Here is a 27,753-nt window from a genome sequence, read left to right on the forward strand (position 1 = left end):
TAACTGCCACAAAAACTATTAGAACTTCATGAAAATAAAATGTAACATAAAATATATAACTTTGAGACTACAAGATATTCGGACAATTAGGATTATAATTTATCAGTCAAATTACACTATTAGACTTTTTTGGCCAATTAAGAGAGAGATAGAGAGAGAGAGAGAGTGAGAGAGAGAAAGACTGTAACCTTTGTGGTTCTTAAAGCAGAATATGTTAAACATGTGCTTTACCCCCACCTGCTGTAATAGGTTGCAGTGTGAAACTGTGGCTGTTTTTTTCACAATATTATTATTTCCATAGTATGCTATCAGTAATCAGTACGATTCATTTAGTTATGATCAGTACTGAAAACAAAAAAATAAAACTGAAATGTAACAATATACCTGAAAAATTGCAATAATACCATATGCAAATTAAATACATATATGTATTTTACAAATGTAAAACCCTAGCTCAATGTCAGCAGAAGTGAGCAAGTCAAAGACAACATTGCCAGGAAACCAAAACTTCACTGTTGTTTATAAGTCGAATTTAAAGTATCATAAAATGTCACAAAAATAATACAGGCTATAACTGTACAAGCAAGCGTGTGTAAATTTGGTTGGGAATCCAGTATAGATTCTAGCTTCACAAGTGCAGATTGTGCCATTAAGGTGACATTTAAAAAACACAACACTTTTTAACTTATTTGAAGAGAGACAGAGATGCCAAACACAGAGGTTACAGCAGGACTGAGACTGTGAAGGCACAAACTCCACATTGTGCCTCTTTATTTATTTATATGGAATTGGAGTGGAATTTCTGGGGTTTGGCAAGCTCTTTAAACCACTTGCGGTGTGTGTTTGTGTGTGTGTGTGTATGTTCGTGCCCTGGTAAAACCTACAGTATGAGAAAAACAGCTTAAAACACATGTTTATTTAGAATTTAAATAATGCAAAAGGTTTGTGTGACGGTTTAGTTTAGGGGTATAGGGAAAGAGAATGCATCTTGTACAGTATAAAAGTAATTACGAAAATGAAGTCCCCCAAAGAATGGAAACCAGTGTGTGTTTGTGTGCGTGTGAAGGGGGCAACGTAACTGAGAGTATTTGCACAAGAGAGGATGCAAGAAAGCTGGCCATATTGGCTAGTTTTCACATGTAAATAGCAGCGGGAAAACTATTGGCATAATATATTACCATTAAAACAGGAGCCAGTCAGCTGATTTCATGCCAGTAGCATTCGCCAAATTTTCTGCACTTAAAATTTTCTGTTTCTTCGGTTTCAGGAATAGCCGGAAAATTGCAACTACTACAGGACAAAAGAGAGACTGTTATCAGTCTATTATGACAGGATTTCTTTCATGAAACACAAATAAGCAGATTCTCACATCGTTTTGTTCCAACTACTGAACGTTTAAAAAAACATTACATGTGGAAATGATTACACTTTTCATTGGATATTGATTGTCAATTTAAAATATTTTTTTGCATTTGTATGTATATGTGTGTATGTATCAGTGCTAACCTTTAATGAAGGAAAGCCTGTTTTCCCCCTTGAGGCTCAGATTACAATTCATGACCAGCATCTACGCACACATACACCACAGACCCCCACAGAACTGCACATTCCAAAACAAGCAAATCCAGCACACATGCAATCAGAAATCCAACCACAAAAATATGAGAGCTCGGTTTAAGATCCATGCTGGAAGAGTAGTTAAACAGAGTGAGTTTTGTTCAGTTCATCTGTGCAGCTCATGACGCCAGCGCTGGAGGATAAAAAAACCTGTGTGAACCCTGCAGACGAGCTGCTGACACCAATTGAGAAAAAGAGAGATGCTAAGATTGGCAGACATACAAAAGAAGAGGCACGGATAGACATAATGATTGACAGATAGATGAAAAGCAGCAGGGCTCTAAAAAGAGAAAGACCCTCTTATATAGTCAGTCTGGGGCACCTTTTCCTGTCTGCTTTCTGCCTTCTCGGCCCTTGGCTTGCGCGTGTGAGTGGAGGGCCTATAATTGCCTCAAGGTGTGGAGAGAATAAAACTGGCTGAGATTGTGCAGCCCGCCTCCCTGCTGTGTGTGACTGTGTGTGTGTGAAAGACGGAGAAAGAGCAGGCGAGCGTGCGAGAGACGGGGGATGTGTTGAAAGACAGGTGAAAATGTTGAGACAGAGAGAGCTGAAGGTATGGGGTGAAACAGGGGGTAACGTATGTGCGGATTAACAGATGTCGACGAAACAAAAAGGATGAATGTTTTACAAAGGATGAAACAAAACAAAAAGGATGAATGTGGGTTCGATCCCAGGGGATTGCAAATACCTATGTAAAATGTATAGGAAAAAGCAATGTAAGTCGCTTTGGATAAAAGCTTCTGCCAAATGCATAAATGTAAATGTAAATGTACAAAGCTGCATAAGTTTGAATTGCATTGTGATCTGCATTAAAGTGGTCGTGCAAAAAAGAATATTTCGCTTAAACTTTGTTAACACACAATATTTAAACCCATCTCAGATTACCATTAAGGATCAATGGAAAAAAAGGTTCCTGTAGCTCCAAGAGCACAGCATTGTGGTAATGTTACAAAGTTGTGGTGGGTTTGCCAAATTTTGCTAGTCTATTTTGTTGTAAAACATTCAGTAACAAAATCTTTTAGCAAACAAAAGTTTCTGTAAAAATGACTGGTAAAACAAACAAATATAGAATATGCAAACTAAAAAATATATGAGATGCAAAAACATACAAAACACAGTGAGCCAGTTGAAAATGAAAGAGAGAGAGAGAGAGAGAGAGATGGGGCAGCAGGAGAAGTTTTGGGGGGAAGTTAGCGCCCCACTGGGGATGGCTAATAGAGTTCATTCCTCTTGAATGAGGGGAGGAAAAGGAAAATGCAGGGAAGGAGGAATGGTGGTTTATATAGATTGTGGCTTTGAGTATATTTATTGTAATGCCATATGGTTTCTCTTGCCCTCCTTTAGAAATGTAATTATAACTGGACTTATGAGTCAGTTATGTAGACTCGCATGTCATATCATTTAATATGTTAAAACCTTATTTCTGACATCATTAATGACTTCTTCAGTTTCTGGCAATTTTACAGATTTGGACAAGCTGAGTGAAAATGTAGTAGTTTGGATAGACCAGTAAGAATTAGAACAGGTAAACTGTTTAAAATGAGAGGTGACGGACTAATTTTATCATAAAAAAAATTCACATATGTGCTTTACTGTGCATGTAGTTTTGGGTTCCTCACCACCGTTTGCATATTGTTTTGCACTATCTGCCTGGCCAGGGGGGTGCTTTAGAATTCATACTGTGTTCAATACATTCAATGTGTCTCATGTACAGCTGCTTTGTAACAATGAAAATTGTAAAAAGCGCTATATAAATAAAGTTGAGTTGAGTTGAGTTGAGAATCCAAAAACTTTTGCATTCAAACCAAAAATACATCTGTTCGATTCCCAGTATTGACAAAAGAGAAGGAAAAAAATGATATGCTGTATAAGGAAAGGATGTGATTGCTGGACATACTAGAGAGGTGTGTCCTGTAGTTTTTAACGTATACTTTAACCACTCTGCACCGCTTCGTGGGATAGGTAGTGATGTGCTGACACTGTCACAATTTACAAGCCTTAAAGCACATTTAATTTAAAGTAGCTTTTCATATTAGTTTGTACTTGGTAAATAAATGTATGTAAATATAAAGATCAGGCACTGCACAGGCAACAACTCTTTACATAATTCACTCACACTAAGAAAACAGATTCTGTATTTCTCAAATGCAACAGTAACTGCAAACTAAAAGCAATTTGACATTACTTAAATATGATAAATTTCATTGTGCTGATTCTTTATTTATTGTGCCTTACAATAATTTTTGATTATTGTAAGGTGTATTAATATTATCGTACCTTCACTTTAAAAATTATGGGTTGATTTCAACATGTGAATGGGTAAAATAAGTACACAACATACTACATGGTTCAAATTAATCTGTGCTGAGTTATTGCTACATTTTTGTTACAATTAAGCATTTCTTTTATACTGACAATGGGCATACATTCCCTCCAGTGATAACTGTCCAATGCACATCTCTGCAGACCAGCTTCATTGCACAATGTTTTGGTAATCTTCTGTTAATCAGTGCCACATTTTGTACTGGCTTAAATATGCTTTTTTTTAATCCTGATGCCGATTTGTTTTGTTCTTTAAACTTGCCTATTCCTGAGTGATTGGATTTGCTGATTTGAATCGGGTTTGGTACGTTTTATTGAACATTTGTTCTTGAAGCTCTGTTTAGGTGATTTTTTTGTTTTTCACACATAACTGTGATCATGCCCTTTGTAAAGACACCTATCCTCATAGCTGCAGTGTCCAACTCTAGAAACATCCTCTTCATAGTTCATAATTGTCATCATGATCATTGTTTTGTGAACTGATTTCTAAACTGGGCTTAAAAAAGTCAATATAGCATTATGTGACTGCCATTAGAAGCTTTAGGAAGCTTATGGCTTAAATCCTAATACTTAATAAAATGCTTCACGGAATTTTGCACAGAATATTTAAATACTAATAAAATGATTGAGAAGTATGCCTAATTGCTATTTTTATTTTTATCATATCTATCATTTGCTTTAATGACACCATGTCAAATGATGCAAATCATGTGTTTAACATTTTATTTTTGGTAACATGGATAATAACAATGATGTTTTAGAACATAATTTTTTTATACTATTTACAATCATAATGCAGATTTATAATGCATCAAAATCAAGAGGAGAAAATTGAAACGAAGCCATCAAATCTTTCGGATGATCGGATGTCTTATAGAAAATGGCATCAAGAGAAAGTTTTTGTCTTTCAGCCAATCACACGAGGTCCCGCCCTCTGCCTCTCTCTCCTGCCCCTCCCTCACGCTGTAATTCTTCCCCTCTCCTTCAGCTGTGAGCTGAACTAGTTGTGGTGACTCCCTGGGAGAGAATCCAGCTCAGATTGCTAAACCACAGTGTGTTAACTCACTCCATGTGTTTTGACTATCCGTTTAGCTTTAAAGAAGTCGACATAATCAAGAAATTCTAACAGTGGAGAGTAGTCTGGTGGTGGTCATCATAGAGCTAGATGGTGACCATTTTGCAGAGAAGACAAGCTACAGAAAAGTCACCAAGAGAAAAGGAACTGGCCACTGTGACAGCTACACCTGAAACCTGAAGCCTCAAATCCCTAACCAAGATCCTTCTGTTATTAATTGCAATAATAAGAGACTCTCTGGAAATCTGTTGTTGTTGGGCTCTTGGACTGTATCTGGGCTTGACAGGCAGCTGAAAGCAGGGCGCAGAACATCTGGGAAAAGCTTTGCAGGTCTTGGTGAAGCTGGACATCATGTTTGACTGTGTGGAGGCTCTCGCTGTCGGGGCTGGACCCATGTTTGACATGTCGGCTCAGAGTTCCTGTATGCTCAGGAAAGCAAGCTCTTTCTTTCCTGGCTTCTTGTGGAGCAACAGCACTTGCCTGCAGTGTAAGTCTGATGTGTACGAATATCTCTTCAACTATCATTGATGCAATCTGAATCTAGATCAGTTCTTGTCAATGGACACAATTATGAATTACTGAACTTATGATAGATGATAATACATGGTGTTAATAGTTATAATGATGTTACAAAAGGTGCAGGTCAACATTTTAGTCTGGATTCATAAATATTAGACATTAGTGTTTGAATCATTGTAAGCATCATGAAAATACTATCTGGCTTGTAATATCTTCCCTTACTTAATTAGTAGTAGTTTGCTCACCTGCATATGCATATGTACAGATACTGGCAGCCAGATTAGACAAATGTTTAAAAAAAGAAATAAAACATTTCTTTAATGATTCAATTAGAAACACAATGGAAACACAGTGATATGAGATGAATAACGAAGTAATACATGTAAAGAGAATTAGGGAATAACAATTTATAAGAATATTTATTAACTGCCTCATCTCAGTGGTCGCCTAATGAGATCTGAATTATTTGCATAGCTGATTCATAAGATGCTAACCACTTATTTAAGATAATGATTATCAAGAACAGATCAACCATGTCATATAAGTTATGCAATTATTCATTATACTGGTTTTCCATTAATGACCTACAGCTGCTAGCTGTTATAGGATAGTGATGTTATTTGAAAACACCTAATACATGCAAAATATACAATACCCTGCCTATAGGAACATTTGTTCTAACCATGCTGGAGCCCATCACAGATTTGGATAAAATGTCAAAATGTCAAGGCCCCTTCATTTCAACTTTAATCTGGTGGTCTTTGTAACCATGTTCATACCATATTAATTTCATACCATTCACGTGCTATTTAAATTCTGGACATTTTATTCAGTCTGAGAATTTGAGGTGGCATTTAAGATCAACCACAGTTACAACAAAGAAATACAGGAGGAAAAAGAGAAAGATAACCTAGACGGTGAAAGCCCAATGGAGTATTCATAATGTGGGAGAAAGAGCTGAATTTAGAAACATGAATGACAGGAGAAAGCTCATCCAAATGTATCTGTGTGTGTTACTCTGTGAGGGCCTGAGTAGATTTCACATGCCCCTGCTGGAATTTGCCCTTGCGTCGTAATAGCACTTTATAGCTAGACTGGGCTGCATGAAAGAACATTGTAAATAACATTAGCCTAGCCCACAATGCATCATTTACGATGGTCTGTTCTCTCCTCTAACCTATTGTAAAGCAGCCACAGAGGCAACAGCTGAAGACCCGAAGTCATACCTCACCATCTAAACTTGAACTTGTCGGCTTTAGCTAGTGCTTCCAGCATTGGTTGTTACTAAGTTGAAAAACAACAACAACATCTCTGTGTTATCACAATGTGTACAGTCTTTGTTACTTTTAAATAGCATAGCACAAACATGGTGTTACTATTTTACACATCCTTTTTAAGAGTGTAAGTTTTGCAGACCTTCCCCCAAGTTTATGATGTTTTAAAAAAAATGGGTGGTTTCTCATACAGGGCTTAAGACTAGTCCTAGACTAAAATAAATGTTTTAGCTGTCTTAACTGAAAACAACTTGCACTGACACATCATGAAATACAAAAGTCTTGAAATTCACAAAAGTAATGTTTTTTGTCAAGCATTTTTGTAAAAACTACCTAAATGTCCTAACTTAACGAAACCCTGGTCTTGGCTTAATCCAATCCCTGTCCTGGAAACTGCCCCAAATGTATTATTACTTTGACAAATGACTCAACACCTATTACTTTATCATACACCATTTCTATATTTCCACTGATGTGCGCATGTAGCCTAATTTGTATAAATTTCTATACATATGGCAGGATAGCCAAGTTTAGTTGAGATGGACTTCTTGGTTGGGCTCTTGTCAGGATCAGAAGACTTCACAAGCAGCTGATCCTTTGTGTGCGTTTTTGGTCCCTCAGTTGGGTGAGGGACACTGAGGTTCAAGGAGGCTTGGGGGTGACCAAATGTTGACTCAGCTTCATCCTGAAAAGGCAAAATAAAAAGGGTCAGTTTATGAGGTGCTATAAAGAAGAAAGGAAGCTTTGTACGCATACCATTGAATGAAAGGACCAATCCAAGTTTAACAACCTGCGTCTAAGAAAACCAGCTCCTGTTTTTCCAGTTTACCTTCAGCCAAGCGAGACATTTGTTGTTTCATGTGTACAGTGGGTTGGGACACTAGTTCTTATTAAGTTTTTATTTAGTCAGACCTTATCGTGTTATTAATTCAGTCATTCGCTGTTTTGTGAGTCACTGGGTTTGTTTTGTTAATGTGCATGTGTGTGCCATTTTCTGTTTGTTTTGTTAAACAGACAAAGTTGCATATTGTTTTACTAGGCAAATGGAAAGCCCACACTCATGCGGGTGTGTGTGTACAGTACGTTTGTGAGTTGGTTGCATGCTTTCGGTTTGTAACTTGTCAGCAGGTGGGCTATTTGTTGTATGTTAGGATTTGTATTGTTGAAATGCATTTTATTGGCTCATCACCTGCACACTGATCACTTTATAACTTTCAATCTGTCCCCTTGAGGTGATGGAGTGCAGGACTTAAAAACACTAAAATGTCTGGGGTTTCTCTCTTTGAAATAGTAGTATTATTAGTAGTATTAATAGCAGAAATTAGTAGGATTTAATTTAGTTTAATCTAATTAGTCTACAAAATTCTGTCATTTTATTATTTTACCTTACACAATAACCTTCATTTATTTTTACATTGTTGAAAGCAGAAATCTTTTATTTTTTATTATTCATTTTATAAATTGCCAAAGCTATCAGTGGAATTTCGTGATCTCACAGAGGAACTAACACTATACATGAACTGGCCAGGTAATTGATTGTGTCCTCTTTTTTTCTTTACCTGTTATTCTGTCTATAGTGTTAATGTCAAGCTACTGTACATGCATGCTCACATAATGAGCATTAAAGTATTTTTCATATATACTGTAATTTCACACAGGTTCCTGGATTGAATGGAGCACAGCTTGTTAGAGGGTTAAATGAGCTTTTAGTCTAGTCAATGACTGTGACCTTTGTTACAACTGTTGTGTTAAAAACAACACAATTGTTCTTTAACTGAACACATCTCTGTGTCTAGTTAATGACAACACATTACATTTAACTCAACATCGTGTTGTCACGTTAATTGATTTAATACAGAATCACCACGCAATGAGTCATAATCTGTTATTTTGATGTATGTATGCAGCTTCAAATGGGAAAACAAGAATCGACTCAACAAGCATTTACTGTATGTGAATGTGGAAGCATTTTGTTACAAAGGGCAGAGTAACCAGGCAAGAAGCATATCCACATGCAACTAAAGATTTAATAAGATAAAACAAAAACGAAACAAGGTAATCCACAATCTGAGACAATTTGCAACAACGACTGACACCCAACAAATAAAACAAGAGCTTAAATATACAGGGAAACGATATAACAAGAAATACCTGGGGCAACGATTAGCACAGAATAAATGAACAAAAATAACTACAAAATCAAACAGGAAACAGGAAGAAACAAGTCCACAATACATGAGGCTAGGGACTCAAGATTCAAAAACCGCTTATTGTGAAGATGAACAGTGCAAAGCAAGACAGCAACCACAGCCGACAGAGCAGGCGCCAAGGGCAGAACCTAAGGAATGGACACCTCAGGGACCACCGACTTGGGACCACTGGCGAGGCTGCCATGAGAGCTGGAGGCTCTGGGCTGGTGGCCATCTTGCGAGCAGCCTCTGGACTCCTCAATGTGGGGCATGCAGGCCTCTCCACAACATCCACTGTGAAGGGGGACCCAACACAAGCCAATGCAAAGTCCATGAACTGTTTAAATGACCCTCCAGGACCATTGCGGGTCAGATGTGTATTAAGTGGTTTGTTTATTACGTAAATGTAAAAGTTAATAAGAGCAAAATCTAGTAGTGTGCAAGGTGGGCAATGTCTAAGAAGTTACTAGTGTGGTCCTCGAGAGTTTGGTTACCTTGGCATAGACGAATCGAACTGATGGATCCTTGTAAGGTCAGTCATTCTGTTACAAAGAGTAACCAGGCAAGAAGCAGATCCACATGCAGTTAAATATTTAATAAGATAAAACAAAAATAAATCAAAACGAAACAAGGAAATCCACAGTCAAAGACAGAGCCATCACACAACAAACAAGGGATTAAATACACTGGTAAAACAAGATAACAAGAAACGCCTAAGGCAACCATTAACAAAAATAACTACAAAATCAATCTGGATATTGGACTTTCAAGGAAAATGGAAGAAACAAGTCCAAGATAAACTGAGGAATCACAGAACAGATCATGACATATTTGATGAGTATGTTTTAGTATGTGTTTGTGTGTGCTTTCCTCATTCAAAGATGGAGTTTAATCTGTTGCACAGAATTGTTTATTTTAATTCAAATTTAAACCCATCACCCCAATATCACACAAGTTTACTTAATCATACCATGAAAACTACTAACCTTAACCCTGCCCCCAATAGAAAATGGGCTGTATTTTTTAAATGTTCAAGTTGAAACATTGACTCACAAACATCTCTATAACGCAGAATGAATCTTTGAGATGGTGCAAAACCTTAAAACATACAGAATCTGTACAATTAATTGACAAAGTGACAATTGTAAAAACTTGCTCTAAGGGCAATCCAACTGTAACAATTGAAGAAAAACAAGAAAGTTCTATAGTAAATTATATTTAAATCCCAAATCAACCACAACCAATAAAGTTTGGTGTATTAAAACATGTTTACACAGTAAATAATTTGTTAAACATGCTTCAATTTCCAAAAATATAGCTTAAGTTTTGTAAATTTTTGTATAAAATAAAGCATAAGTCTGTTTGTTTGGCTGCTGAATATGTCTTTGGTACAAATTTAAATTAATAACATTAAGAACTTGTTGGAATTACAAACAACTTCTTCTGAGCTTTGACTCAGTCATACAGTTCAATCCATCCACACATACGACCACACATAGAAATGAATGAGGCAATTCATCTCTGCTCTACATCTGCAAACCATTACATTTAGTGCGTGTGTGTGTGTGTGTGCGTTTTTACAGTATAAGGACGCACAGTCCTCAAAATGCAAGGTGTTTTCATGTGTTTGGCCACGGCCCCTACATTATGAGGACATGCCGATGTCCTTGTAATTCAAAACAAAAATTAACCTACTAAAAATTTAAAAGTACAGAAACTTTGTAATAATTCTTAGGCTAAGGGGTAGAGTATACAGTTTGTGCACTATAAAATGATTACATCTATGGAATGTCCCTGTAAACCACCAACATGTGCGTGTGGTCTTGTTTTTATATCCCTTATTCCTAAACCTGAATACACACCAACTCATGGGAACTCGTGTCATCGTGGGGACCAAAATTGAGGTCCCGACAGGCAAAAAAGCATTTAAATCGTCTAGAATAATATTTTTGAAAATCTAAAAATGCTAAAAGTTTTCTATGATCTTCACGGTAAGGGGCAGGGGATAGAATATACAGTTTGTACAGTGTAAAAATCATTATGCCTATAGAGAGTGTAGAAACATTCTAGATGCACGTGTTTAGATATATAGTATATGGCACACAACAAATGTCTGCGATATGGCAGCAATGGTCTCATGGCTTGTTGCATTTTCCTGTATAAATGTTTTTACAAACATTATATTCAATTACAGATTCATACATAGTAAAATCTTTTGTATTGTTGCATGTTTACTTTAAAAGTAGCGTCCCTTGAAGCCAGTGTCTTTCTTATAACTTTGCTATCACATTTCAAAATATAAGGTTGCTGGTTTATAATATAATATGAACGTCTATATTTATAATATAATATGAAAATACATTTCTCTGAAAGACTTCTGAAATCACTTATTTGACTAAATTTCTTTAAAAAATGTACCAAAGTTCCTATCAATTAGGTTTAGCTTTGTTAATATCAATGTTTCATTGAGTTCAGTTCAATATAAATGTTAGGTCTTTCCTTTTCATGTCAGTTTTCTCTGGCCAATAAACAGTGTGTTTGTAAAATGTGTTATTTTGGCAAAAGAATCAAATATGAACTAAATTCAGACTCTAAAAAAATTGATTAATTCACTGTTATCTCAACAATACACTTTTCACACAGAAATCAAGAACCAGTGTATGAAACCAAAGTCCGTTTACAGAAATCATGCCACTCGGCGGCCACGTTTGCAACGCCTCTGGGCAGCTTTTAAGACAACGGTGCAACTGAGTCCACAGTCCTATCCACTTGAATGGGGGAAGGCAGATTTTTAAAAATCACTGGCAAAAATCATATTGACCATTTCATTCCTCGCCATTTATTGTAAAAGCAGTGGCACATCTTATTAATATTAATATCTTTGTTGCAGTGTTGTTTAAAGGTCCATTGTATGAAATTTGGCGTCAACTAATGGTGAGGTTCCAAATTTGCAACCCCTCCCTCTTCCTTTTGAAACCCTAAGGTGCCTTACACAGCGGATGTTGATCATCGTTTGGGGCTACAGTAGAAACAACATGACCAATTCCATGTAAGAGGTATCGTATGTAGATAAAAATAGCTCATTCTAAGGTAATAAAAACACAACGCTTCGTTATGTAAGGTCTTTATACACTTCTGAAGACACAGTTATTTAACGTATATTGCATTTCTGTTAAGAGATCCTCCAAAAATCACACATTGGACGATTAATGCTGCTGGGATGATATTTTTATGGTGGATTGGTTACTGATTTCATAAAGGATGAGTACTTGATACTTGATACTAATTGGTTTTAAAACTAAAAAATTGTAGACTTCAAGGTGATCTGCAAAAATGATTTAAATTCGCTAAACTTAACGCAGAAATTCATAGAACTCAAACCATTTTAGCAAACAGATTCCCTTAAACAATTTAAGTTTTAAAACCACTAAGTATGACTTTTGATTGCAGACTTTGTCCAATTTAAGAGCAGTTTGTAACTTTGTGAGATTTCTTCTCAAACTGAAACATGCATGATGCTCCTCTGTAGAGTGACAAAAGAAGCTGGTCAACATCATAATGTCAAAGTCAGGTTTATTGTCATAACATTGCTATAACATTGCAGGCCTATGAAGATCAAATATATAGTAATTTTTGAAAACATGCTGGCAGTCTTGCTGAAGTTGCTGAAAGGCACAGATCTTTTGATTAATTCTTTCATATTCGAACCAACAAATCTGAGCCGATATGAAGAACTCAACAATTGTCATGTTAATGAAGTCTGATAGAACCTGCCTTCCCTTTCACTTGGTTTGTTGTCTAAATAGATCAACGCTGAACTAAAGAAATGTAGACTTAACAAAAAACGGCTGCAATAAAACCCTTTCTTTAAATGTTAAAGCTGTGAATGCAGTTGTTATTGGACGTCACACATTTTAACAGTGTCATTACCTTAAAAAATTCGTAACACATTTTTCTGCGAGATTATAATCTGAAAAGGATTTATTTGCTTCTTCTGGACTGTTGCTTCAAAAACAACCATTAAGTGCTTCAGGTATTCTCCAGGAGGGAGTGTTCTACATAGCAACATGAGAAATGAAAAAGATAAGGAAATAGCGGTCTGTCTATCTCCTTCTTTAGGTCAGTCACTTATTTCTTTGTTGGTGCTAGTTTTGCACTCTTGAAGCACAAAAGGATCTGATGTTTCAGCACCTCTATGTCACTCAAGCAATGCTGCATTATAAACACACAAAGCCAGTTCAGAATAGGGTTACTACATAAACACAGTGATCAGGTTGCGTGCTCTATTATGAAAGCCCTGCAAGCTGGGACAAACACCCACCCACTCGTCCATCACCCTTAAAACTGTGTTTCAAAGAGGATCGCGTATAAAGTTTACCGGCATTCCAGAGATCCGAAGTTCTTGATAGCCATGGAAGATTACATTTTACATTTGCAGTTGCTTTAATCCAAAAATACCTACTTTTTAATTCAAATTAGAAAAAATTGAGGACATGCATAATCTTGAAATCAAACCCATTACCTTTGCTAGGCTAGCAATCCATGTACAGGTTGCTGTAGTAGCAGCCAAGTAGCAGCAGAAATAAAAAACTGTATTTGAATTCTCATATAAATGATTGCAATTGCTTTTTTTAACGGTTAATAGCAATGTATTTTGCCCAAATTATATATGGTATCCTGACTACAGTCCGAACAGTTTAATATATCTATTACTGTTAACAAAAGGCTTTGAAACATTTAAAACACAGATTTTAATGGTTTAAAAATAAAGGTTTTTGCAAAACACTTTTCAATAAGGTTGTAATGTTTTTGCTAAAATTCGTCAATACCATTACAGCATTTATTTTTCTTATTATGTTATAAGGTTGTATCATTGCTTATGCACAATGATCTAACAAATAACAACTGAATAAGTCATATCTAACATTAACAATGATTATTAATAGGTGTGTGTGTGTGTGTGTGTGTATATACACATGTATATGTATTCCATCATTTGATTTCAACTAATGCATTAACTAATTTTTTCAAATACGAAGTATTTCCATGTTTTTTCATAGCGAAATATCACATCGCTTATTTAACCAATTTTATTTATCTTTTTAAGTTCAAAGTATCTGAAGATGGTCTTTGTTTTGATGTTGGAATTAGAAATTAATTCAGGTCAACAATTGAGATCTGTTACCTAAGTGTGATTGTTGGTTAAAACATCTTAAGAAGCCACTGTCAAAGCCAAGGTCAAAGTGAAATTCATCATCTGCCTCACACTATTTGTCCTTCCTCAGTTTTGAAAGAGATGTTCCCCTCTATACTTCTCCTATTTTTTAAAGTAATTTCAGAATTGTTAAACTCTGCCCATAGGGTGAGAGCATATGACAGCGAGAGGAGAATAAAGAGAGAATAAGAGCCACATTTGAGTTACTGCAGTATTCAGAGGGGGTGAAGACCTCTGTGAGCTATAAAACCTGGACTTCTGAAGACCCTGTTTTGCTGTCCAGAGTGAGGGGACAGCTGATTCTGCTGTGAATAGCTGTCCAAGGAGACTTGGTGCCTATAAAATACTATCCAGGCGGACCTCAAGCCTTGGTCAGACCACAGACTGGCTTTACAGGCGATCTTATGAGCGTAGACCTCCAGTAAAAAGCCAGTCATCCAGGCCTGAGGAATTTAGGGTCCAGGAAACAAGAGTGTGAGGGGTGAGAGGGTGTCTAGAGGTGAAGGTTGAATGAAGTGACAGTGGAGGGGGAACATGGGGTTCTTCACATGGTGGTGTTAAAATTGGGCAAGCAGTGTAATGTTAAATGTCTGTATGGCAGGTGTCCAGGATGTTTATGAGTAACTGCACTACCATTTGGGTTCATGACAACTAATACAAAGACTCTCAAATTTGCACACATGTTCAGTACTAAATGTTATCAATCCACCTTACTTGCATGTTGTTTATCTTTCAGGCAAATGTCCTATTTCATCTCATGATTTTAAAGATGACTGTTATAAAATTAAATCTTATCAATTTTGCTCCTTTAAACTTCTTAACAAACCAATTTTTGGTTACAAAATATTATTCTTAATTGCTGAAAAACAGAAATTGAAGTAGTAGTAGTAGTAGTTAAATCTACTAGTAGTTTTTTTTCACTTCAACACCAAGAGTGTTTATTTATGCATGAAGGTTTTGCTTTGTTTTACATGGTTAAGTGAATCCCACACATGAATAAAAATCAATACAGATTGTTCCTTTGCACATGCCGTAGCTCAGTCACCCTGATAAATAGGGCCAATGAAGTGATATGGAGGTCAAAGGACTTTTTATACTTTAATTAATTTCGCATTACCAACTCATGTCAGAGTCTTACCACCTAAACTATTTTAAAGACCTAACAGTATACTGAAGCATCACGATAGATAATAACAATAACTGTTAATTATTGGCTTTTGATTTTGCAGTGTATTATGGGTCATTGTTGTTACATCACCCTCTGGGAGAAGTATAGCGCCAATATACTACATAAAGTGCTTTAGTAATGAGATACTAGATATTAACGTTTAAGTTTGTTCTGATATATCTGAGAACAAATCAGAGAATTAGAATTATAGTTTGGGTTTCATTTGAGATGTTTCACGAGATGTGTTGTTAATTAAGTTTAATGTACTAAAACGTGTTAAAATTTATTAAAAAAGAAGTGGGTTGTTGCTGGCTTGTAGACTGATAAAAGTTTTTTAGAGTTTCAAATCAATCAAATAAAAAAATATTTGTCTTTCTCTGTCTTTGTTTCTTTCTTTGTTTCTGTTTTTGCAGCGGTGGAGACCCAGAGCACAAGCTCAGAGGAGATGGTGCCCAGCTCTCCCTCTCCACCACCACCTCCTCGTATCTATAAACCTTGCTTTGTGTGTCAGGATAAATCTTCTGGGTATCATTATGGAGTCAGCTCCTGTGAGGGGTGCAAGGTATGAAATCACAAACATGAACAAAATCTGAAAGTTTGTCCTGTCATGTTAACTGTTTTAATCTCACTGTGAAAAATTACTTGTGATAAATACAGAATACCCGAGGACACGTATGATTATAGTAATTATATAGTAATTATATTACTGTATACAACACATGGCAACAATTTGAATATGTCTGAGTGCATTTTTGTTTTTACCAACCAAATAGTGCCCTCTATTGATTTGGTTCAGGAAGTCCAACCTGTCACAAAATATTTTACAGAAGTAGGCCTATGCTGTATTCATTCAAGCTTTATTTAATTATATTTTGCAATACATGCACTTTGGTGTGCCCAACAAAATATTAAATGTATTTTAGGTATGGTTTTGTTTACAATCACAATAATGACAATAAAATGATAATAATTACATGAGATTATTTAGTTTTTTTATGTCATCAGCTTTTTCAACTAATTACTTCTGAATCTGATTCAAAATATTTACGTCACATAATTAACCCATTTTCCCTCTTTTTCAGGGTTTCTTCCGTCGCAGTATCCAGAAAAACATGGTGTACACATGCCACAGAGACAAAAACTGCCAGATCAACAAGGTGACTCGAAACCGTTGCCAGTACTGCCGGCTGCAGAAGTGCTTTGAGGTTGGAATGTCTAAAGAAGGTGAGAAACTAGACGATGTGAGTCAAATTATCCAAACACTGCATCATAAAGGGACTTTGTACAACTATTGTAAACTTTTGTACTTACTCGAAACATGATCACAGAGGCACTCAAAAATGCTCAGCCATAGTGCTGTCGGTTCACTGAAATATGAATGTTTTTAGCAAACACATCGTTATCGCTTGGTGACAAATTGCCTCAGATCTATAAGAGCGGAAAAACCTTACCTGGCTCATATATTAGCGGAACTGGATCATCACCCTCCGTGAAAATTGTCTATTTAAGCAGCAATCTTTAACTTTTAGCGTCAAGGTTGCTATATGTGTTTGAAATTTTGCACATTACTTTGCACACAAATTACATTCATATATTGAAATCAACAGATGAAATCCTAAAACGTTATTCTTAGCCTACCACTGTGAAGAAGGCTGTGTTTTGAACACTGTTTTTAAGTAGGCCTACATGCTAAATAACTGATTTTATAAGAACAATTATGCCCTAGCTTTAAATTATTTGAAAATTACCCTCATTATGCAATGTAAAAATGTTATGAGGTTTTATCTACTTAAGCTCAGTTCCTAAATCTTTTACAATAATGTGTTGAGTGAATTGTTGTTATAAAATATCAGGTTTATTGCAGAAGCAATTTACATATACACAGTACTATTTACAAATATACAGACTTATACAGATGACAGTGTGCATATACTCAGTACACACATTGCACTATTAGACATACTTACAGTTATCAAACACATTATACACCATATGTACACATTCTGGATTATGTACACATAATCTGCTGCACCTTTGCATATTATTGTATGTAAACTGGATTCGCAAATGTCATGGATGTCTATTGGATGGTATTCAGTTGTAGCAGATAGATTGTTGTATAAGTGCAGTGTGTAAGTGTAGTCCAGTTTGAACGGTGATAAAAGTGCAGTGCATGGCATACTTTTAAGTGGGAGTATGCTGTGGGGTGTGTTAGTTCTGGCTGTTCATTAGCCTGATAGCTCATTAGCCTGAAAGCTATCCCTCAGTCGGCTAGTGGGGGATCGGATGCTGCAGAAACGTTTTCCTGAGGGCAGCAGTCTGTGGGACGGGTGGCTGGAGTCACTGATGATTCTCAGTGCTTTCCATATACACCGCCTGGTGTAGAAATCCTGGAGGGAGGGAAGCTCACCTCCCACAATGTGGTGGCCAGTTCGCACAACCCTTTGCAGAGCTTTGCGGTTGCCAGCGGTGCTGCCGGTCAGGATGCTCCCCACAGTGCAGGTGTAGAATATTCTGAGGATGCTGGGGCTCATTCCATTTCCATTTCCATTTATTTCCTTTTATCCAAAGTGACTTACATTGCGTTATCCTATACATTTATACATAGGTATTTGCCATCTCCTGGGATCAAACCCACAACCTTACATTTTTAACGCATTGTTATCTCAGGAAGAAGAGGCGTGGGTGTGTTTTCTTCAGCACTGCATCTGTGTGAGCGGACCATGTGAGATTCTCAGTGATGTGAACGCCAAGGAACTTAAAGCTGTTTACCCGCTTCACACGTGTCTTGTCGATGGGTGTGTGTTCTCTGCTCTGTCTCCTGAAATTGTGTCGTCAGCGGATTTGACGATGACGTTGGAGCTGTGTGGCTGTACAATCATGTGTGTACAGGGAGTACAGGAGTGGGTTGAGGACGCAAGTTCATGTGATCCAAACACATCTGAGTCAAATCAACAATATGATCTAACTTAGTCTAGCTGTTTCAACAATTCATTTTTACAGTGTATTTATGATTTAAAAAATATCAGCATAATTCAAAAAACAAATCTCTGTATAAAACTCTCCATCATTTGCAAGGGAAATTCTTATTTTTTTAACAGTGACATTAGGTGCCGAAAAATTGTAAATGTCACGCTGTGCTGTTTGTTTTTCCAGCAGTGCGGAATGACAGAAATAAGAAAAAGATGGTCATAAAAGAGGAGGTGTTTCAACCAGAAAGCTACGAGCTGAGCGGAGAACTTGAGGAGCTGGTCAACAAAGTCAGCAAAGCACACCGGGAAACTTTCCCCTCGCTTGGTCAGCTCGGAAAATACACAACCGTGAGTCCGAAATGCTTGTATTTACATATGCCGCCTCCTCCTGTGTGCCAGCTAAAAAACCATGAGAAAACTGCTATTGAACATCAACACACACAATTGCAAACCCTTCGTTTGCTAGCAAAGTACAAACTAGACTTCTAGCCAGTGTCATGTTTTTTAAGCATTTCCTTATTTTCATTTAAAGACGTGGTAACCGATTTCCAAATTACGCTTTAGACAACTGAGTGAGGCCAAGTACCAAAACAACCTTGTAGCCAATCAGCAGTTAGGTGCACAGTGCACTGGACAGACATTAGCCGAGCCGAACACTGACGAAAGCGAAAGATGGGGGTAGGGGTGTGTTTGTTTTGGTGATTTGAACATCAACAACGGCAAAGAGAAATCAGACACCCTGCCTATAATGATGATTGTTATTAATTTATGATAATGTTTGGAGACATTATGGACGTTTCTTTGTTTCAGAACTCCAGTGCGGATCATAGGGTTCAGCTAGATCTCGGACTATGGGATAAATTTAGTGAACTCTCCACCAAATGCATTATAAAGATTGTGGAGTTTGCAAAGCGTCTGCCTGGTTTTACCTCCCTTACCATTGCCGACCAAATTACATTGCTGAAGTCTGCCTGCCTTGATATATTGGTAAATACATGCAAAACTTCACCAACAAAATCTTGAATGTCTTAATGTCTCATCATATTAGAAATAAATGTTACCTTAACCATAACTGCAGATGCTGCGGATTTGCACCCGCTACACTCCAGAGCAGGACACCATGACCTTCTCGGATGGCCTGACCCTCAACCGGACACAGATGCATAATGCTGGTTTTGGCCCGCTCACTGACCTGGTGTTTGCTTTCGCTGGTCAGCTTCTGCCTCTGGAAATGGATGATACAGAGACTGGACTCCTTAGCGCCATCTGCCTCATCTGTGGAGGTAATTGTGGGATTTTCTATCTTTTCAGTAGTCGATGCTACATCTTCCCAGCAAACAAAAACACATTCTCAGAATGTTTTGGTAACATTTGTTTTCAAATGTTTGTCTAACAATATGGTAATTGCAGTTTTTATACTTTAAAAGTGCTTAGCAATGAAATAAAATGTTGATAAAACGCTCTGTGAAAATTTCTGCAAGAATGTTTTAGATAACTAAGATATCACTCTCTAACAGTTTGACTGAGTTTGGTTGTTGTTTTTGTTTCTTATTTACACGTCTCTGATGTGTACCCTGTGATTGGTTGGATGTGTAGACCGCATGGATCTGGAGGAACCTCATAAAATTGACCAGCTGCAGGAGCCTCTGCTAGAGGCACTGAAGATCTATGCTCGGCGTCGACGGCCAAACAAACCTCACATGTTTCCACGGATGCTGATGAAGGTCACTGACCTACGCGGTATCAGCACTAAAGGTAAGAGGGGTATGAACACACACTTACTAACCATGGATGCCATAAGCTTTCAAATGTTACTTTTAAAATGTATTTAAACACCACATAGAGGTGCTACATAGTCTGCACAGGGTACGGCAAATACAACTACTGTTTTAAGAAATAGTAGTTACTATAATTTGCCATTCGAAACGTACACGTTTTTTGGTGTCTTTTTTAGGGGCTGAGCGAGCCATCACACTCAAGATGGAGATCCCAGGCCCTATGCCTCCTCTGATACGAGAGATGCTGGAGAACCCAGAGGCCTTTGAGGAGAGCTCTGATTCTGGAGACAACGCCACTGACGCCCCCCTCCCACTCCCTGCTATTCAAGCCATCAAACGTGAGAGGGACGAGGATCCGGTTCTGGAGGATGAAGAGGATGAGGAGGATGAGTGTGCGGAGGAGCGACGGGAGAGAGCAGGAGGCAGTGAGGATGAGGAATTGGGTCTGCAGCAGGTTGACATGGGTGGACCCAGAAAGAGTTTGACAGGAAGAGCTCAGTGACTCACAATAGGAGGAAAGCATATGTGGGTTAGACACATCCCCGGATGACATTGTAATTGCTGTCAGAATTCTGATCGGCTATTACAAATAGATTTTTATTTTGTCATTCAAATAAATGATACATTAATCGATCCCAAAATAACTTAAAATTTGCACATATTGTACTATCCCTTTACTTTACAAAAGCAATAGAAATGACCAAAAAATGGACAAAATATAGACTACATATACTAGCACTGTTACTACAAATAGTGCTCCTCTAATATGCACTAAAATCTCTGACCTTGTAGTGGAGATGGAGGTTGGAGATTGAAAGAAATAATGGAAAAGAATGGACGTTAGCTACTGTGCCATATTGAGACCATCTCGGGAAGCTCCTTTTTATATCCCTTTGTTTGAACTTCTAATATCTGGAGATACCAAGTACTTGAGAATGCATCCCCAAGGCCTTGTTCTTTAGGGGAAACATTTGATGACATGGATTATACATACGCATTTGGAAATGAATGAGAAATTTAAAAAAGTCAACAACAAAGTAAATGGTTGAAACTTTTCTGAACTGACATTACATAGCTCTTGAAATTGAACTCTCGTCAGTTGAATTTCTGTGGTACGAAAGCCGTTATATATAATTAATTTTGTTTATGCATATTTTGTCCTATATGATGTGCCTTTTTACCAAACACTCCTAAATGTTTGACTAAATTAATGCTCTGGCGGAAACCCTTTTGTCCATTCAAATGTTTGCCTTTTATCACATTTATGGTACATTAGAGCATTAGAAGTAATAGTGTAAACTCATCTGAGGTATGTAGCCCATACATTAATCTATACCAGGTTATAGCTCTCAGGGCAGATCGAGGACCAAAGATATCTCAGCATACACTTTTTCCACATACATTATACTGTACATTATTTATAAATTGTTGTAAACTAGCATAAACAAGATGAAAAGCTGAAATGAAATATTTGCTATGGGAAAGACATGATTAGGTACTCATAGTGATAATACATATGAGATGAGCATCTAAGCATATGCATAAACGTTTACATACGTCGTTATATGATACAGTGTTACCAGAACAAACAAAATCATCATAAGCTCATGTTTGCTCCACTAACATTTCAATTGGAATATAGAGGCAGCACAGGACGAATTGTAGGGATTAAGCCATACTGTGTAACATTATTTTTTATGCAGACTTGTACTTTTTTGATTGATTTCCCCAAAACTATTTTCAGCAATACAGTATAACAAAAAGTTATTTTTTAAAACATTGTCCATCTGAATATGCAAACATTCATGTCAAAATGAAATGCTATTTTATTTATTGCATATTTATAAAAGAAGAATAAAATAAAATACATACATACGTAGTTTAACACTCAATCGACAAACTTAATATTTTTCATTGGTCTATAGTTTGCATAAACCAATGGTATGCATGATTGGTTTATAGTAATAATAGGTAATAGTATTTAGTATGCCAGATTATAGCATCACTGTAATAAATGTATGACCTCTCCAACTCAAAAAATTCATTTGGTACATTTTTGAGTTTTACAGTGATTGTATGCTGGATGAATCTGTTGTTGTCATAAAGCAATGTGCCTGCACTGATCCAGATATGTGACAGGGTAGACATGACATTCAGGACCATTGTTATTATGTTGCAATGTGATTATTAATTCAAGTGACATGAAGTTCACTTTTCAAGACTCTATACTTCCACGTCTAAATCCATGTGTCCACAGAGGCGATTACGCCTGCGACCGGAGTGTTTTTCAATTGTTTTCAAAGGTAACGCCGCGCTATAAAAAAAAGCCATCAGTTGACAATTCTTTTGGCGCTTTGTGCTGGTGCTATGCGTTTTTCCCACGATCGGCGCCAACGTTCAACTGAGCTCCCAGAGTTGAAAAATTTTCAGCGGATGTTTTCAGGCAAGCTCCTGACGTTTTCAGCCGCGTAAATGCGCCTCGGTGGACACAGCCCCAAAGCTTGATTATATTTGCAGAATTGATGGACAGAACCTAACATATAGGTTTAGTCGGCAAGTCTTTACCAAGTTTACCAAAGCAAGGCATGTTGTTTATGTGACCACAAATGTGTGCATGTTCCAAAAACATTTACAAAATCATGTGAGAACCAAGGGAACACATATTGCTGGAATTTACATATAAAATCCTCTCTAGAATTGCATTACCCCTTTAATGTCAGTAGAAACCCATAGATATAGCAATCCATGGCAAAGTGTCATTGTTTTTCCATTCTTTGTAAATTGTGTTGTGTTTTTTTATGAAGAAAGTTATTATGATGGCTATAAGATCTGTGTATATGACCAGCTGCGAGTTGTTTTGGAATTTAAACATAGGAAACATTTTAATTTTTATTTCCATTTAAAGGATTATTGTTAAGGACAACACATATGATTTGTTTTATGATTCAAATGCATTTTTTATTAGTTTTTTTTTTTACTTCATTTTTTTATATGTTGTGGGGAGGGGGGATTCCTTATATATGGATTTAATCGTTGGCACCATTTCCATGCTTGTCTCATTTTACCCTTTTCATCTAGCGTTTCTGTTAGCTTTGTGCCTGTGGTAGATCGCTTTGCACAATTCTTATGGAAACTATTACAAGCATTTGACATGTCCAACTGAAGACTATTAAGATACCAGTGGTATTTATAGCGTGTCCATGTCACAACCTTACTTTGTTGATACTTTCTTGTGTTTTGTATTTTTGTGTTTTGATTTTATAAATAAATTGCTAATCAAACTCTGTATTGTCATACTTTAAATGTTTTGCAACAAGAAGGTCAATTTGCCTGTATTTCTAAATCACAGAAAGATGTTTTAAATCTTCTAGTTTGTCTTTAGGACATCCCTTTTTCTACATCCAACAATCAATAGTTTATCCAGATTAAACAAATGTATTCACCTTCATGGCTTGCCAGATTCATGAGACTTTTACCAAACATATTTACCCAAAGCGACTTACATTTTATTATACTATACATTTTATCTGAGTACGTGTGATGTGGGATCAAACTCATGACCTTGGCTAGCGCCATCCTCTTACCACTGAGCTACAGGAAAGCATGACATCACAAAATTCAAACATGGCATTAATGTTTGTGATTAGTTGTCATATATTTTGTTTTTGAATAGATAATACACGATCTGTCCGAAACCGTCCCCTATACCCTTATTCACTATACCCTTCAATAATTCACTAATATAGTCCACTTGAAGGAGCGAATGAAGCTCAGGCTGCACCCACCTGAGGTCTTTCCACTCGACTGCTTTCATGACATAATTCCCGTATTTGACTTAAGTGTTCTAGTGAAATATGTCTCCAAGGCAAAAGTCCCAACTGAGATTCATCTATAACAGAATCGACCACATTCCTCAGATGCTTAGCCAGAACTAACTCCAAGAATTTTATAATCATTATTGAACAAGCATATCGGACGTCAAATATCGAAGAGACCATCTTTTTGGGGCTTTAGGATATGAGAGAAAAAAGATCTTGAGATAGTCTAGGATGAAGAAAACATGCCATTATACTTTCTATACAACATTTAAAAGAAATAGGGCTACCAGTCCATCCTTTCCTAATGATCTGTTAAGGTTTAGATTGTTAATAGCTCCAATGACATTCGACAAGTTCTATCAAACTATTCAGATCACAAAAATATCTATCCGCCTCACTAATTTTTATTTCACGAGTTCACCTACACAGATAACAGTGATGCTGATAGGGATAATGATAGAGCTTGGTTATGAAGGTAATGCGTATTTGGCGTGTTGTCCGGGAAGCGGGCTCCGAGCTCGCCAGATCTATCCGAGCCCGAAACACTCTACCTTGGTACGAGTGAGTGCGCCGAGCTCGGAACCGGTCTGAGCCCAGAGCACACCCCCCGGGGTTCCTGCGGGATATTGAGCTTTGGAGAGGAGCCGGGGTGGAGGAGGGATGCTTAATCTTATGAGATCGAACAGGTAAGATGGTTTCCTTATTTATTAGCAAGCTCGCTAGGGCTGATTGTGTATACGTTGTGATTGCTGATTGTAGACCAGCCGGCTGATTATATGCTTCGGCTCCTCCCGAACTTTGTTAATTAAACATCATTTCACGAGTTCACCTACACAGATAACAGTGATGCTGATAGGGATAATGATAGAGCTTGGTTATGAAGGTAATGCGTATTTGGCGTGTTGTCCGGGAAGCGGGCTCCGAGCTCGCCAGATCTATCCGAGCCCGAAACACTCTACCTTGGTACGAGTGAGTGCGCCGAGCTCGGAACCAGTCTGAGCCCAGAGCACACCCCCATAAAGCGAGAAAGTGGGACAGCCGCCGGAGTACGCATACCCCCCAAAGCGATGCTGAGCGCTGCGGCGGCGTGGCCTGCGTTCGGGTAGAGACGAGAGGATGAGGGCTCCTTAGGAGATGTGGTTCGTTATGAGACAAGAAGGGGTAGGGGTTCCTCCGAGGATGGTTGAGACTGAGAAGGTGAAAGGTGTCTGCTGCAGTGATGAGAAGTTTGAATCCACGAGTGGCTGGTAGTAGTGCGTAGGGAGAGTTCCTAATATGGATTTTTCGGGAACCGTCCAGAATGAACATGGCTTCGTGTGTGTCCCTGTTGTTGAGACTTATACTGGAAAGAGGCGACTGAAGGAGGGAGCCGGCTGTAGTGGAGCGCCTGACGGAGGCTCCTGCTGGGGTGATCATGCTGTAATGCTTGCTTCCGTGGAAAGTCGTAGGTGGCAGGAAGCGAAGCGCAAGCTCTGGCCTCTGCGGAGGCGATCGCTGCGGCGACGTTGGCTTCGCCGCCTTAGATGGAAGCGCTGGCCTCTGCGGAGGTGATCGCTGCGGCGACGCTGGCTTCTGCGCATTAGATGGAAGCACTGGCCTTTGGGAGGCGATCGCTGCGGCGACGCTGGCTTCTGCGCATTAGATGGAAGCGCTGGCCTCTGTGGAGGCGATCGCTGCGGCGACGCTGGCTTCTGCGCATTAGATGGAAGCGCTGGCCTCTGTGGAGGCGATCGCTGCGGCGACGCTGGCTTCTGCGCATTAGATGGAAGCGCTGGCCTCTGTGGAGGCGGTCACTGCGGTGATGCTGGCTTCTGCGCCCTAGATGGAAGCACGGGCCTTTGCGGAGGCGATCGCTGCTGCGACGCTGGCTTCGGCGCTTGTGGTAGGTGCATAGGCGTCTGAGGAGCCAATCCCTTCTGCAACGCTGGTTTCTGTGCCTTACATGGAACCATGGGCATCTGTGGAGCCGATCCCTGCTGCAACGCTGGCTTTGGCGCTTGTGACAGAAGTGCTGCGGATGATTACTAGTTGCAGCACTTGGTTCCATGCCTGAAGTGGAAATGCTGGCCTTGGCTGAGGCGGTTGTGACGCTGACTTCTTTGCTTGGAATGGGAGTGCTGGTCTCTGCCAGGGTAGTCGCTGCTGCGATGTTGGCTCCTGCTGTTAAATCTGCTGCTGCAGAGCCTGAGACTTGGGCACTGGCCCCTGAGCCGGTTGAAGCAGTGGTGAGATCTCCTGTTAGAGAGATTTAGGCTGGCATGGAGGATGTTCGAGCTCGTGTGTGTGAAGTATGGATTCTCTAGATGATTTTGGAAATGAGGGTTCGATGGGCTTCCCTGATGATAGAGCGATCTGACCTGATGTAGCTCTTGAAAGCTTCTGATGTCCAGCGCCCTAGTGCTTGGATTTGAGACTGCGAGAGGCCTTTTTGGGCTGCTGTGGTTGCTGCGCCTATGAGGAAGGAGTGGCCGGAAAAGTGGTCTGCGGGGATACCGGATAGGAGCAGGACAGCTTTTAGGTGCTTTTGGAACCAGAAGCGTGTAGCTGGGCGGTTAGACTCGTCGACGAATAGAGGATCCGTTGCGGTTTTGGTCTGGGATTTCCTGAAGTGGAGGTAGGCTAGGAGGGTCTGGTAAGGTTGAATTGGTGAGTGGAGATTGAATATATAGATGAAATGTCCTCTCCTGGTTTGGTCCGTCTTGCTCTGTTTAATGGAGAATGACATCGTCTCTGAATCGACTACTGACAGGTTGGATACCGTTGGGTGAGTTAGGGGGTTGAAAATGGATGTTGTGGAAATTTCTGAACATCTTAGAAATCCGAAGAATGCTAGGATAAACATGGTGTCGAGTGTGCGATCGACGTGTTTGGAGTGGTATCCTTTACGGAGGATGGAAATGCATCTGGTCAATATATCCAGGGTTATAGGTTGCCTTGCATCCTGGCGAGCAGGCTGGGTGCGTTGAATGCCCTTGATAAGCATAGATGTTTGGGAGCTGGCTATGGCTTCAGATGGCGAATTGAATATGAGTTTGTGGAAGAACTGAACTCCACTCATGTAGCCTTTAATTGAGCTGGCCTGGAGGTTTTTTGAAGAGTTTAGGAAGGAGATGAAGGAGGTGATGGTGAGGACAGAAAAATCCGGAAAGGGAATGTTGAACGCTAGGTGAAAAGACTTGAAGCTTTTCCATGCAGTGAGGTAAGATTGGAGGGTCCTGAGGGAGACGGCTTGGATGATGGAGTTTAGAGAGGCGTCGAGGAGGGTTTTTAGGGGGTGGTTAGCCGGAATATCAGCTCCGAATAGGGAGGTACCGGTGTTGGCAAAGGGTCTGCTTCGGGTGCCAGCAGCCTGAATTTCTGGAAGGCAAAGCGAGAAAGGGCGTCAGCAGTCTGATTTTTTGATCCGGGAATGTGTTTGGCAGTTAGAATGAACTGGTCGCAGGCTGAGATCCAGATGAGGCGTCTGAGGAACGGCATTATGGCGGGGGAGTGAGAGCGGCCTTTGTTGATACAATGGACTGTTGCCTCGTTGTCACAGTGCACGATTATGCTGGAAGCTGACCACTCTTTTCCCCATAGGGATGCTGCGACGACCAGTGGATATAGCTCAAAAAGAGCTGAAGATGCTAAAGCCTGGGGAATCTCTAGGACCTGGGGGGGCCAGGTGGACGCGAACCAACGGCCTTGGTAAAAGCCTCCGAAACCGACGGAAGGGGCGGCGTCTGTGAATAGGTGAATATCGACGGGGGAAGAGGCCATGTTACTGTAGAAAAATGACAAGCCGTTCCATTGTTTGAGGAATTTTA

At 38.9% G+C, this 27,753-nt stretch overlaps 1 protein-coding gene across 2 annotated transcripts in view; it reads left to right on the forward strand.

Moving 5' to 3' along the window:
- rargb (retinoic acid receptor, gamma b) overlaps window positions 1-23,415 on the forward strand; it is a 35,258-nt gene extending 11,843 nt beyond the window's left edge. The window contains exons 1-8 of one of the 2 annotated variants that reach the window (XM_056735315.1): window positions 4,883-5,501; window positions 15,793-15,941; window positions 16,462-16,603; window positions 18,536-18,699; window positions 19,162-19,338; window positions 19,430-19,634; window positions 19,948-20,106; window positions 20,306-23,415. In XM_056735315.1, the coding sequence (XP_056591293.1) occupies window positions 5,366-5,501; window positions 15,793-15,941; window positions 16,462-16,603; window positions 18,536-18,699; window positions 19,162-19,338; window positions 19,430-19,634; window positions 19,948-20,106; window positions 20,306-20,631 (1,458 nt within the window). In that variant the 5' untranslated portion in view covers window positions 4,883-5,365 and the 3' untranslated portion in view covers window positions 20,632-23,415. Of the gene's footprint in view, window positions 1-4,882; window positions 5,502-15,792; window positions 15,942-16,461; window positions 16,604-18,535; window positions 18,700-19,161; window positions 19,339-19,429; window positions 19,635-19,947; window positions 20,107-20,305 lie in introns of those variants that run through there. The other variant, XM_056735314.1, reaches the window with a different exon arrangement.
- The last annotated feature ends 4,338 nt before the right edge of the window (window positions 23,416-27,753 follow it).

Source organism: Triplophysa dalaica, chromosome 21, assembly GCF_015846415.1.
Source record: "Triplophysa dalaica isolate WHDGS20190420 chromosome 21, ASM1584641v1, whole genome shotgun sequence".
NCBI classification, from domain to species: Eukaryota; Metazoa; Chordata; class Actinopteri; order Cypriniformes; family Nemacheilidae; genus Triplophysa; species Triplophysa dalaica.